This window comes from Eublepharis macularius, chromosome 9 (genome assembly GCF_028583425.1).
Source record: "Eublepharis macularius isolate TG4126 chromosome 9, MPM_Emac_v1.0, whole genome shotgun sequence".
NCBI lineage: Eukaryota > Metazoa > Chordata > Lepidosauria > Squamata > Eublepharidae > Eublepharis > Eublepharis macularius.
In genome coordinates this window covers 29,399,583-29,411,666 of record NC_072798.1, presented here as the reverse complement: position 1 = coordinate 29,411,666, position 12,084 = coordinate 29,399,583, and the positions used below count along the sequence as shown (strand labels likewise).

Genomic DNA, 12,084 nt, shown 5'->3' with positions numbered 1-12,084 from the left:
ATGTATCTTCGTGGTGGGGGGAGGCGGCGCAGCAATGGACTCTTATTAAGAAACACCTTGAAAAAGCCAAACTGGATTACAAAAAATACGCAGACCGCCATCGTGTGGCCGAATGGGAATTACAACCCGGAGATCATGTGTATATTTCCACAAAAAATCTGAAACTAGCTCAGACAAGCCGCAAGCTCGCTCTGAAATTCTTAGGACCTTTTCCTGTGCGCAAGATAATAAATAAAGTGACTGTTGCTGTAACTTTGCCCAAGAATCTGCGCCATGTGCATGATACGTTCCATGTCAGTCTTCTAAAGAGAGCTCCCACCGACAACAAATGGCACATCAAAGCTCCACCCATTCCAACTTTGATTGACGACCAAATACACTATGAGGTACAACAAATCTTGGACTCTAAACTCAAACGAAATCAGCTTTTTTACCTCATTAGATGGAAGGACTTTGATTCTGGTTACGATGAATGGGTGAACTCTGCACATGTTCATGCTCCTAGATTAACCAAAGCTTTTCATACTCGCTACCCATATAAACCAGGGGGGGATCTGTTTTAAGGGGGGCAGAATGTCAGGTCCAGTGTATATCTAAACTATACTGACTCCATTTTCTAATGCTTCTAGTGTTTGAGTGTTTTCTTCCCAGGTGCACCAGTTCCCAGGCAGCATTCCCACCGGAGGAGACTGTTTTGTCTAACACCGTTCCACCAAGCATTGGCCTTGAAGGAGAGCAGCTTCCCAGGACTGAGAGATGTTGTTTTGAGAACTGTGGGGGGAGGCTGATCCAAATGGGTATTGTTACTCTGTACCTTATGCTTGCTCTTCATTGGTAACAATGATCATGTACCATCCTGAGTCTCCTATTCAGGACAGTGGACTATAATGGACCTTTTCTGCAGTAAAGTTTCCTTTTCCAAACAGTGGACTTGTGTTTGCTTCTAAAGGGAACCCTGTAGTGAGTGCCTTATTTAGCCACAGTCTGACACAGGTATGGCTTTAACCCAGTGCAACGAACCCACGGTTCTCTGGCCCCTAGCTTTTGAACAACCAGTCCCATGTTGAGCCAGTCCGACGTCTACAGCAACATCCAATCAGCTTTCATAGGTGATGGAATTCTGAGGGAAGTGCAGGCAGTTGACAGTGGAGGTCATAGAATTATAGAGTTGGAAGGGGTCTTACAGACCATCTAGTCCAACCCCCGGCCCAATGCAAGAACAGCCTAAAGCATTCCCAACAAGTATTCGTCCAGCTGCTCCTTCAAGATTGTCAGGTCTGGCTAGGGGATCTTCTCAGACTCTCCACTTCATCCAACACGGTCGTATGAGTTAAAAGACTTTATTCAGATAAACTTCCTAGAAGTGCACTGATACATAAAGATTGCCTAGAATGCTGAAGCAAAGTTTCCCGGACAGGTTATACCCCTCCCCCTCCCCCCAGTCCAAACAAGTCAGTTGAAATCAACGAAAGTCTTGCAAAAGACGCAAAGCTGAATTTCCCACAACTGGTTCCCTCACACTGCCAGCTGTATTGATAAGGCCTCTTAGCAAAGCATAGCCGAGTACAGTGAAGGAAACTATATTACAGGAAGATCTCCCATCCCCCTGCCAGTAGATAGGCATTCACAGCCAATGAGGGAGAACCCACCACATCCCTAAGGAGCCGATTCCATTGCTGAACTACTCTTTTAATGTGAAGTTTTTCCTGATGTCCAGCTGGTACCTTCCTTCCTGTAGCCCGTTATTTTGAGTTCTAACCTCTGTTGCCACCAGGAACAGCACCCTTCCCTCTTCTAAATGACAGCTTTTAAAAATACATCGAGAGCAATCATGTCTTCCCTCAACTTCCTTGTCTGACTCTTGGAGACAGCTGATATGTTGAGGTCATTTTGGGGAGTAAGCAGACATGTTAGTTTGGTGTTTGACTCTTGATGAGAGACGAATTATAACAAGAATCTGTCTCAATGGTGGTGCAGACTGGGCAAATCAGAACCCCCGTTTATATGTCAGTCTAATCTGGTTCAGGGCCATCCTTCAGTAAGAGGGAGACTATCAAGGCTGTGGGAATGACAGAAATTGACTCGAGGGGAGGATATTTAATGATTCATGGCTGGAAAAGATGTTCTGTGGTGAAATTGTAGGAGGCCATCATACTCTCTGTGTCAAACCAATTTTAAAGTAGCTTGGTTGAGATGGCTTCTTTGAAATAACATTTGGGACTATTTGTGATGGGACTGAAAATTTTTAAGAGATAACTGTGTTAGATCTCTAATCCTATTAGATGATCTGAAGATCATTCCTTTTCTTTCCCCTCCTAAATTACAGATCATACATCCCACTGTGGGTGGGAGGATCATGACAAAAAATGGCTTACAATTGTCACACAGGCATGGCTTCAGAGGCCATTGTTGACTCACTGCCTGCATTGCCCTGAAGACCATAGAGGTGAAGCTTCATGAACACAGAAATAAAACACTGGAGGAACCTGAACTCTCTGCATGCAAGCATTAGCACTTAATAATATTCTACAAACAAGAAGATTTCCCATTTTTGAAATGATTGCCCTTATCTGCATTGATAAACATTTTCTTCACAAAATGTAACAGCATCTGGGACAATGACTGAGAAGCAGTCTCATTGTAACTTGCGTCACTGATTTCAACTAATGGCCCTGATGTTTACAAGTTAAATGGCTGTTAATAGCAGTAGATGTAGCTATTGTAATATATGTGGTTGCTAACTGCCCTGTGCGGGCATGTACGACCTGTGTGCAGCAGCCAGTATCACACCTGCCCCTTGTGCTTCCTTATTGTACCAGACTACTAGTGAGTCCCATCAGCACATGGATCAACATATATATATCACAGCTGTGTGTGATCTGTACCTTCAGTATTAATAGATACATATCACATGTTCAGAGCCTATGCACATTTTTAATACTAAAAAGTATCTTAGAGAACTAGGGCAATACTTCACATTGGAAATTCTCTAAATCTTCTAACTTCTCTACAAGCACAGAAAAAGCAGCTAACTCAACTTGTAGGTGCCCTTTTGATAAAAAGCAAGATACCCATATGTCTGTCTTCTCAGGAAAGTAAATTCTTATTCAAGGAATTGTGACAAGGCATACTACCACTGTGGAGTCTTAGTGCCATCTACTGTACAATTTGCAAAGTATGAAAAGCCTTAGTAGTCTACAACTATTTATTGCAACATGCACATTTACTCTAAAGCTGTCCCAGTAACTTCAGTGGGAATGCAATCTTATGCACACTTACTCATGCATATGCTCCAGAGAACTCAGTGGTATCTACTTCCAAGTGACTATGCAATTTTTAAATACAGAATTTGTTGGGGCTTGGGAGCTAAGCAGGGTCAGCCAGTCAGGACTTGAATGAGGACCACCAAGTAAGACTCAGGTCACTATAAAAAGGAAGGCAATGGAAAACTTCTGCTCGTCTTTTACCTTGGACACCCTGTGGATGAGGTTGTTACGAGTTAGTTGTAGTTGATATGTTCTTCATCTCTGGGCCATACCTTGTAAGTTGCTATGTTTTCCATAACAGAAATTTTAAAAATGAAGCACGTGACTGGAATTTCCTATCAAGGAAGTCTAAAGGCAACCCACTTATCCCATAGACTTATTTGTGTGTCATTTCCCCCTTTTGAGGGGGGAAAGAATCATTCTATATTTGAAGCAACCACACCATGTAACCTTAAACTTGCAAGGGAACATGATTCTGCTGCTCCAACACACAGACGGGATACTGGGCAGAAAGTATATCGTTAACCAGAACTGAAATATCACACCTAATACTGAATTAAAGCAATGGACACTCACAAATTGGACTCTGCTGAACTTTTTGTATCAGAAATGTTTTAAAACCCACATGGGTATACACAGATTTTGCCTCCCTTCAAACAAAGAGAAATCCATGAATCTATTTACAGCATTTATAAAACGTGTATTTTATTTAATATAAAAAAGGATAATGAAAGTGCTGAAATGCCTGGAGTTCTCCAAGTCTGTATCATTATAGCAAAAGGCACAGATTTGGGCCACTGTCCAAAGAAAGTTAATCAAGCTTAACAGAGACTGCAATCCTATGCATACTTCTCTGGGAGTAAGTCCCATTGAACTCAGTTGCTTCTGACTAAACACATCTAAGATTGGGCTGTGCATCCCATTGAAATCAGCAGGTCAAGTTAGTCACAATAAATGTGCCTTATTTTGAAGAGGAATTTATGTGCAACTATATATTTCTCAGATTGGGGATGATTTGTTTCATATCATACAAAAGCATATATTCAAATTTTTTCATTTTAATAGTATTTTAGGAATAGTATTTAGATAATAATGATGTTTCATTAGAAGCTAGCCCCCACCATGTTGAACAGGACTTACTCCCAATCAAGAGTACCACGTTAAAGCATCTCTATTTATCAAAAATAAGACAAACATCATTTCAGCTTTTCTGAGTTGTTTGCTTTCAGTGGATATCTTTTAAAAATAAAACATCGAAAGGTATTTTAAAAGATACAAGGTATTTAAAAAGGTATTTAAAAAGATTTTAAAAAACAGTTTTATAATACTGATCAAAGGGGGAGGGGGAACTATGTGTAAAATTTGAAAGACATTCTGCCTTGATTATGAATGTGCAAACTGCAGCATCGATACGCCAGGCCTGTGTTACATCAGCTTTGACCACTCCTTTTTTTCTGCAACTGTTTACTGGCTCCCCAGTAGGAGCTTCTATGATCCTAATAGATAAAATGTAATCAAAAGTTTTCATGCATTTCTGTTGATATCCTTACGGTAACTCTCTAGAAAAGAAAAGGAAACAAGAACAAGTATCAGAAGCTTTTAACAAAAGCAGTTTTACAAGTGTTAAGGTGGGAGTGAAAGGATAGGCAGAAATGTGACAAAAGATTTGCTTCATTTAGTGCTTGAGGAAAGCTGAGGACTCAACCCTAGGAACAAGCTGACAAAGCCAACAAAACTGGCAGACGAATCCTAAAACACAGGACACCTGCACATGCACACTGACGATTAGCTGCTTCTATTGCCAGCAATGTGGGATGTATCTTTCGCAGATTGCAGTCTCCGAAAATCATAGCACCTAGACTCCCCTAATTATATTTCTGTTATGCAATGGTCTTTGGCCAAGCAAGTTTTGTAGACTGTTGAAGCTCTAAAGAAACACCCAAGAAATCTTCACTTGTACTTGTAGAGTTGGTGCTCTAGATAACACCTGGTGCTTTAGACACATCACATTAATTCCCTAAATAATCTACACTGGGCCGGTTCACATTCATGGTGGACTTCAAACAAATGTCTCAGAAATCCCAATCTGACAGCTGATTGGTGGTGAAGCAGCTGTATCTTGGAGCTCCTCTCCAGAGGGCAACAAATTGGCACTTGTCAGAACTGCTGGCTGCGGGCCCAGTGGCAGCTCTCACATGCCCCTGAAGCACTCATGTGAGGGCATGTGTATGTAACCACCACCACGCCTGTACTTGTATCTTTAATGCCAGTTACCCAAAATGCTCTTATTTGTTCACCTGGTAATAAGGTCACATTTAACAGTAACATACTATTGGTAAACCTGTGTGGCGTAGTGGTTATAGTGTTTGACTAGAACTGGGGACAGTGGGGTGTGAATCCCTGCTCTTACAAGGAAGCTTGCTGACTGACCTTAGGTCTGTCACTGTCACTCAGCAACCCTGTGAGGATAAAGCGGAATAGGAAAGAACAATGTGATAAGTTGCTTTGGGTCCCCATTAGGTAGAACAGTGGGATACAAATATTTTTTAAAGTATTTGGTATAATGAAGTTGTTATAAGCAATAAAAGGTATATGGTTCACTATGTCATACTTGCTTCCTAATTTTTTCAATTGGAAGCAGGAAACATTGGGAAAGATTGGAGTGGGCTGCAAAACGGAATAGTATCTCTGGTGTGACAAAACATGTCCTTCCTTAACCTCTCATTTTCACAGGCCTTCTGTTTCTAAGTAGCATTAAAGAACATGAGTAAAAGAGGAGCTGTTGTACAGAAGAACTTTTTTCTGTACATCTTTACCCCCACCCCCCATCTTAGAGCTCTGATTATGCTCATCTAAGATACAAAGGTGTAAAAAGGGTATGCATATGCTTATAGTGAAATGTCTGGTATGTGATTAGCAGTGTTCACATGTGAATGGTGACAAACCCAGACATTTTGTGAGCATCTGAAAACTCAAACATACACTAGTGAATTATGACACTCATCTAAGTGGGACTGTATTTTCTTACATGTGTGTAAAATGGAAGAAATATTTTAGAGCATTCCTAAAATTAATCTGGTATTGTCAACATTCATATTTGAATACTGACATGCAACACAATTTGCACATTCACTTTAACATATACTGACCAAGCAACTATGAATTCAGGCATGCTACAAATCAGGAATTAACACATACTTTATTCTGTGTGCCTATGTACATGAAACCTAAAATGTCTTGCTCCTTTAACAGAAGCTTAGTGTGTAGAACTGGGCAAGGGAAGCTTTTCATGTCCCAAAGGTTAAAAAAATCATCAGGTACATAATGTCCCACATTTTTTCTCTAGAGCAATGGTAACCCTACTATTCAATGGATAATTTTAAACTCACATTTATTTAAAATTAATGACATGCAATCCAACACTGGCCTTTTCCTCCCCCAAGATGGGAGAGCTGGCTATACTACTCAAGGGGAGGAAGGCCCAGACAGAATTCAGGTACAGAACTATTCAACCTCCTTTACTTGAACTGCCTGTTTATCATACCCACCTGAAACTCCTTGATGAATGTTAAGAAGTAGAAAACAAAACCAAAGGCTACTATCCATTCACAGACTGCACTCACAAAATGATACATATAATCCTAATAGAAAAGGAGAAATTAAAAAGAAATTAAGACAATAAACACTAACAACCTGAAATGACAAACAGAACTTAAGTGAGTCGTCAATGTATGCCAGGCATATCCTAGCAGGAGAGGGTTCCTTCTTATTTTTAAGAAGTTTTCTTGTTTATCTCTCTTTTAAAAATATTAAGAGTTAAGTTTCTTAGAGTAACAAGAATCCTTACAAAAAGAATGAAAATGAAACACTGAGGATAATACTTCCTTAACTGTTAAAAAGGCACCTTCACTGTAGGAGCAGCAGCGAGTGGGGTGCAGGCATGCGTGAACAGTATCCACATGCTGCTTGCTGCTCTCCCTCCCCACCCACTCCTTCATGTCAGAGCACAAGAACCAGCAACCCCCTTCTCCCTTAGCCGTAACCTTCATCATAGGAGACAAGTAAGAGCATCAACAGAATTTATTCAAGAAACATAAAAAAGGGAGGCAGAAACAATTCCTCTGCCCACTGATACACTGCACTATAATGTCTGAAGTAGCTCAATGCCTTCTGATCACCATTATACATATTGTGTCACAGTCACTTCAACTCATTTGAGATGAAACCTGAAGTTTAAATCTGCATATTTCAGCTTAAATGAAATGTCCAGTTTGTGATCTTCACAGTACATTTAATAATGATCAAAAGGCTGGACTGAAAACCAAGACAGAGTATCTAATGGTCACAAATTGTTTCCAGTCAAGAGAATCTTTGTCAATAAAAACAACCATCCATGTCTCATTATGGCAGAATGGCATTAATGAAGCAATAGCATTGTTAAGGATCACAGTCAGATCACTTCCACAGCTGAGACACATTTACCCACTGTTAAGATGCAAACCTCTACTATTTTGTAAGATTCTTAAGCAAAATGCTCCCCCTTGTGGTGCAGTATACCCCAAGAAAAACTTCAAGAAATTAGCAATCATCATCACTAAAACTAATTTTAAGAAATTTCTAGACCTCCCCCTCAATGCAAAAACCTTACTGGCCACACAAAAGATTGCTTTGGGAAGGGACAGTAACTTAGTGGTTCAGCATACCCATGCTCAAACTCTGGTACCTTCAGTTAAAAGGTATCAGCTATTATATGCTGGTTAATACTGTTCTTTGCCCAAACTCTTCGAGTTGGATCAATGTTGCAGCTCAGTATAAGGCAGCGTCATATATTCACATACATACACACATACAGAGTAGTTAGCCGTGTTAGTCTGTAGTTGCAAAATAGTAGAGTCCAGTAGCACCTTTAAGACTAACCAACTTTATTGTAGCATAAGCTTTTGAGAACTACAGCTCTCTTCGTCTGATGCATGGAGGGTATGAAGAAACCCGAGATATATAGGTGGTGAGGGATGTCAACTTTAAATGGCCATATCCAGAAACCAGTAGGAGAACACTTCAATCTACCAGGACATTCCATCAAGAACTTAAAGGTCACCACAGTGCAGCAGAAACATTTCAAAAACAAAATCCGGGGGGGGGGGGGGGGGAGCTGCTGAATTCGAATTCACATATACATTCGACTCAGTCAGACTTGGATTGAATAGAGACTATCTCATTGGAAGGGAGGGGTCACACCCAGCCCAGGCTATAGAGGGACAGCACCCCATCTGAATTCTGAGGCAAAGAGCCCATTTATGGGATGGGAGCATTGCAGTTTTATCAAATACAGGACGTTTCCATGCGGAAAAGATCAATAGTCCAGTAGCACCTATAAGACTAACAAAATTAGCGGTAGGGTATGAATTTTTGTGAGCCACGGCTCACTTCTTCAGATGTTTCCACATGCATTATTTGCCCTTAGTTGGATGCTGTTAGGAAGAGGATTCTTTCCCTGCTTCCCAACAGCATTGTGGTGCGTTTGTGAAACTCCTGGGGTTCCCCTGGCTTTTCTCCAATATTTCCCAAATCTGCTTTGCTTTGAAATTTTGGGAAAGATCATAGTAAAGTCTGGGTGGCTGCTATGGGGATGAAAAAGTTTGGATTTTTCTAGTTCCACTCACACAGCAGCCATTTCCACAACAGCCATTTCCTCTCCATAATGCAGTTTTTTCTTTTTTTAACATGATTTAATAGCATTGTATCAATATATCATTATACCAAAACAGGTGCCAGGTTCTCTGAATTCCCAGCTTTTTTAAAAAAGCAAGTCTTTAGCTCCTTTCCTTGCAAAGATATATGGAACAAAGCATCTCTGCAAAGGATTGGGCTAGAGACTTACAGTGAAATCCTAAGCAGTTACTCCAGTCTAAGCCCTCTGATTTCTACAGCAAGCCTTTTAAAAAGCAAGGAACACATCCAGAGAATCTTTACAAACATCTAGAATCTAGAATCCGTAATACAGACAGAATGGTCGTCCCTTTGACCCAAGATGGTACCTTTACAGGAGTGAGAAATATAATAGAATGTAATATTGGCACCTTTTGTCAGGGATTCCAAGATGTAAGTCTAATTCTTTATTTACCTTCAAGTGAGCAAAAAATCTTACAGATATGCTTGTCAGGAGCACAAGGAACGCCCTAACTGGAGGGAGTGGAGTTCCGGAAGGTAACTTTCCATGTAGCAATTGCACTGTATGTGGTTTGTCTTAAAACCAACAAATTTCATAATTCGTTAAAGACCAAAAGTTACTATATTAGATCTTTCACTAATGTTGACTTGCCTGGATGTGAAATGTTCATTCTTAGTTGACAGAAATTACATAACTGTAAGAAAACTCAACAGCCGCTTTTATCAGCTATCTAAATTTAGAAAGGCTCTTGGTCCTGTGTAAGATATGTATAATCAGCTTGCTGAAAAAACCTGTGTAGCTTCCAGATCACCAGTTAAGGTCTGTTATCACCTACGCAGTCTAGCTAAAGTTATATAAGACTGAGTGGCTGAGCTAACTGCCAGAAGGATTAAATTTTTTACCTAGTGCAGTTTTACCTTTTCACCTGGATTCCAATCTATTTTTGTTATGGAAATTACCGAAGCACATACAATCACTGGAGAAGCATATGTTAAAGAAAACAACAGCCGCATTAAAAAGTAATCCTCCCACCACTGCTGAATTGTATCTTCTGAAATTATGAAGTAATATATTCTTACATGGGAATGGAATAGTCTGCAAGGCCTGACACACCTGAACACGATGTGAATTCTAAACTTGATAGTTACTATTTCATGATTCTACAGTCACCTTTGCATTTATGCAACCATGGATGTTTTGTGGACTGTCATACCAGCAAGTTCTCTAAACAAGAGAAAAACATGGTCCACAATCTGCTCTGGTTTTGAAATACTTCTTCTGTCATGAGTTTTTTAAGTTCAATATCAATTTGCTGAGTATTTTTATTTTTAAAAAGTTAAAATTCTCTAAACTTGCATGTATTATAAAGTAGCAAAGTAAGATGTTAACGACTTCAGGACCTTTCATTACTATAGTCGTTTTGAACCCCCACTGGGGAGAAAGGCAGAGTATAAATGAAGAGAATTTTTTAAAATATAGTGAATTTAGAGTTCTTTCTCCTAAACCAACATTATTACAGTGTACTCCTATGCATATCTACTCTGAATTAAGTCCCATTATGTTCCATGATGCTTCCAGTTAAGCGTGCACAGGATTGCAGCCAATGACTATGTTCATAAATGCAGTTATTCCCTATGTCTTGCATGGTTAGTTGTAGTACCACAGATCTCTATTTGGCATGAACTGTGTGCTCACAATTTTATCTAACAGTTACTGAAATGAAAAGACAGCCTTTGATTACGAAAGGACTCTTTCCTTTGATTTTTAGTTCAATTACAAATTTATCACATTGCCCATGTAAGCAAATCAGACGAGAAATGAGCTTGAGGATTGTTGCCTTAAAATAAGTGATTGTGTAAACAAGATCCAAGTTCCCAGTACTAAAGCACTATAGGGGCCTGGTCACACATGTGCTGAACTCATGTGTGATTGGGGGAAAACCCAACTCTACTTGAATTTAATGTGTGACCACACTCACCTTCAAAATGGTTTGGGGGAAGGGAAAAGGGCTCCCAAGTATGCGCAGAAGTAGGAGCAGCTTTGTCTGTCCCTGCTTTCCGCCTAGTATACCTTAACAGATAGAAAAGAGCCATGGGAGAGCAGGCAAACACGAAGAAAGGACAGAAAGAGAAGGAACCGGTCCCCCACAACTCTTTACTATCTGTGCAAACAAGGTGGGTGGAAAGCAGGGACAGACGAAGCCACTCCTGCCTCCGCACACACCCATGGCTGCCCTTTTCCCTTCCCCCAAACTATTTTGAAGGTGAGTGTAGTCATAAGTTGAACTCAAGTAGCATTGTGGTTTCCCCCAATCAAACATGAGTTTAGCACACATGCAAACAGGCCCTAGTGAAATCTGCAAACCTCATGCTTCCAAATAGTTCAACTAAATATAAGGAGCTAAAACATGTTGTTTAATACATAGGCCCATTCTGCACAGCACACTTTAAGCCAGTGATGCTGAGCATTCATGCTGATTGGTGCTGAAACAGCTTGGGGTCCCATCATTCTGCACCTTGAGGTGATTTGGTGTCTGCTGATAAGTTGAGATGTATCTGTTTGGAGCCGCATTTTCTGGGGGCTGGAGCTGATGTCATTTTTTAAAAAAAACTTTTTCACATGCATTGTAATGTTGCAGCCCACCCCAGATTTGCTGATTGGGTTGTCCTGTGCCCACTGGACAGGCAATTGCTGGCAGAGTTCTGGGGGAAGACATGTACTTTTTGTGCTTATTTCAGTCTCATTTTTTAAAGGCAAGCCAGGAAGGGGTTAAAATGCTTCCTTCCCTCCACTTTGTGAGTGAGAGAGGGAAAAGCAGTCATTTAACGTTTCCTGACTTTTAAACCAGGAGGAATGAGCAGTAATGTTACCACTCATTCCTGGCTTTGAAAAAAATGAGTGCGTGCATACTTCTGAGGGAGAAAGGGAAAAGCAGCCATTTAACCCTTTCCTGGCTTTTAAAGCCAGCAGGGAATACGCAGCAATGTTAGGACTCGTTCCTGGCTTTGAAAAAAAGCTTTATGACCCTTACCTCACTTTACTGATAAAAATGGCAGAAAAGGAGTTCAGACAGCTGAGGAGGGTGGGAGTGATTATCAGCAGACAGACCAATCAGTTCTTGGGGGAAAGGAAGAGGGAGGCTCGGGA

The 12,084-nt window shown here is 40.5% G+C and overlaps 1 protein-coding gene across 2 annotated transcripts in view; it reads right to left on the bottom strand.

Moving 5' to 3' along the window:
• Positions 1 to 3,930: 3,930 nt before the first annotated feature.
• Positions 3,931 to 12,084, bottom strand: part of DRAM1 (DNA damage regulated autophagy modulator 1) — a 28,978-nt gene continuing 20,824 nt past the window's right edge. Inside the window, exons 5-7 of one of the 2 annotated variants that reach the window (XM_054989417.1) lie at positions 9,855 to 9,913; positions 6,815 to 6,907; positions 3,931 to 4,825 (exon numbers count right to left, since the gene is read on the bottom strand). In XM_054989417.1, the coding sequence (XP_054845392.1) occupies positions 4,781 to 4,825; positions 6,815 to 6,907; positions 9,855 to 9,913 (197 nt within the window). In that variant the 3' untranslated portion in view covers positions 3,931 to 4,780. Of the gene's footprint in view, positions 4,826 to 6,814; positions 6,908 to 9,839; positions 9,914 to 12,084 lie in introns of those variants that run through there. The other variant, XM_054989418.1, reaches the window with a different exon arrangement.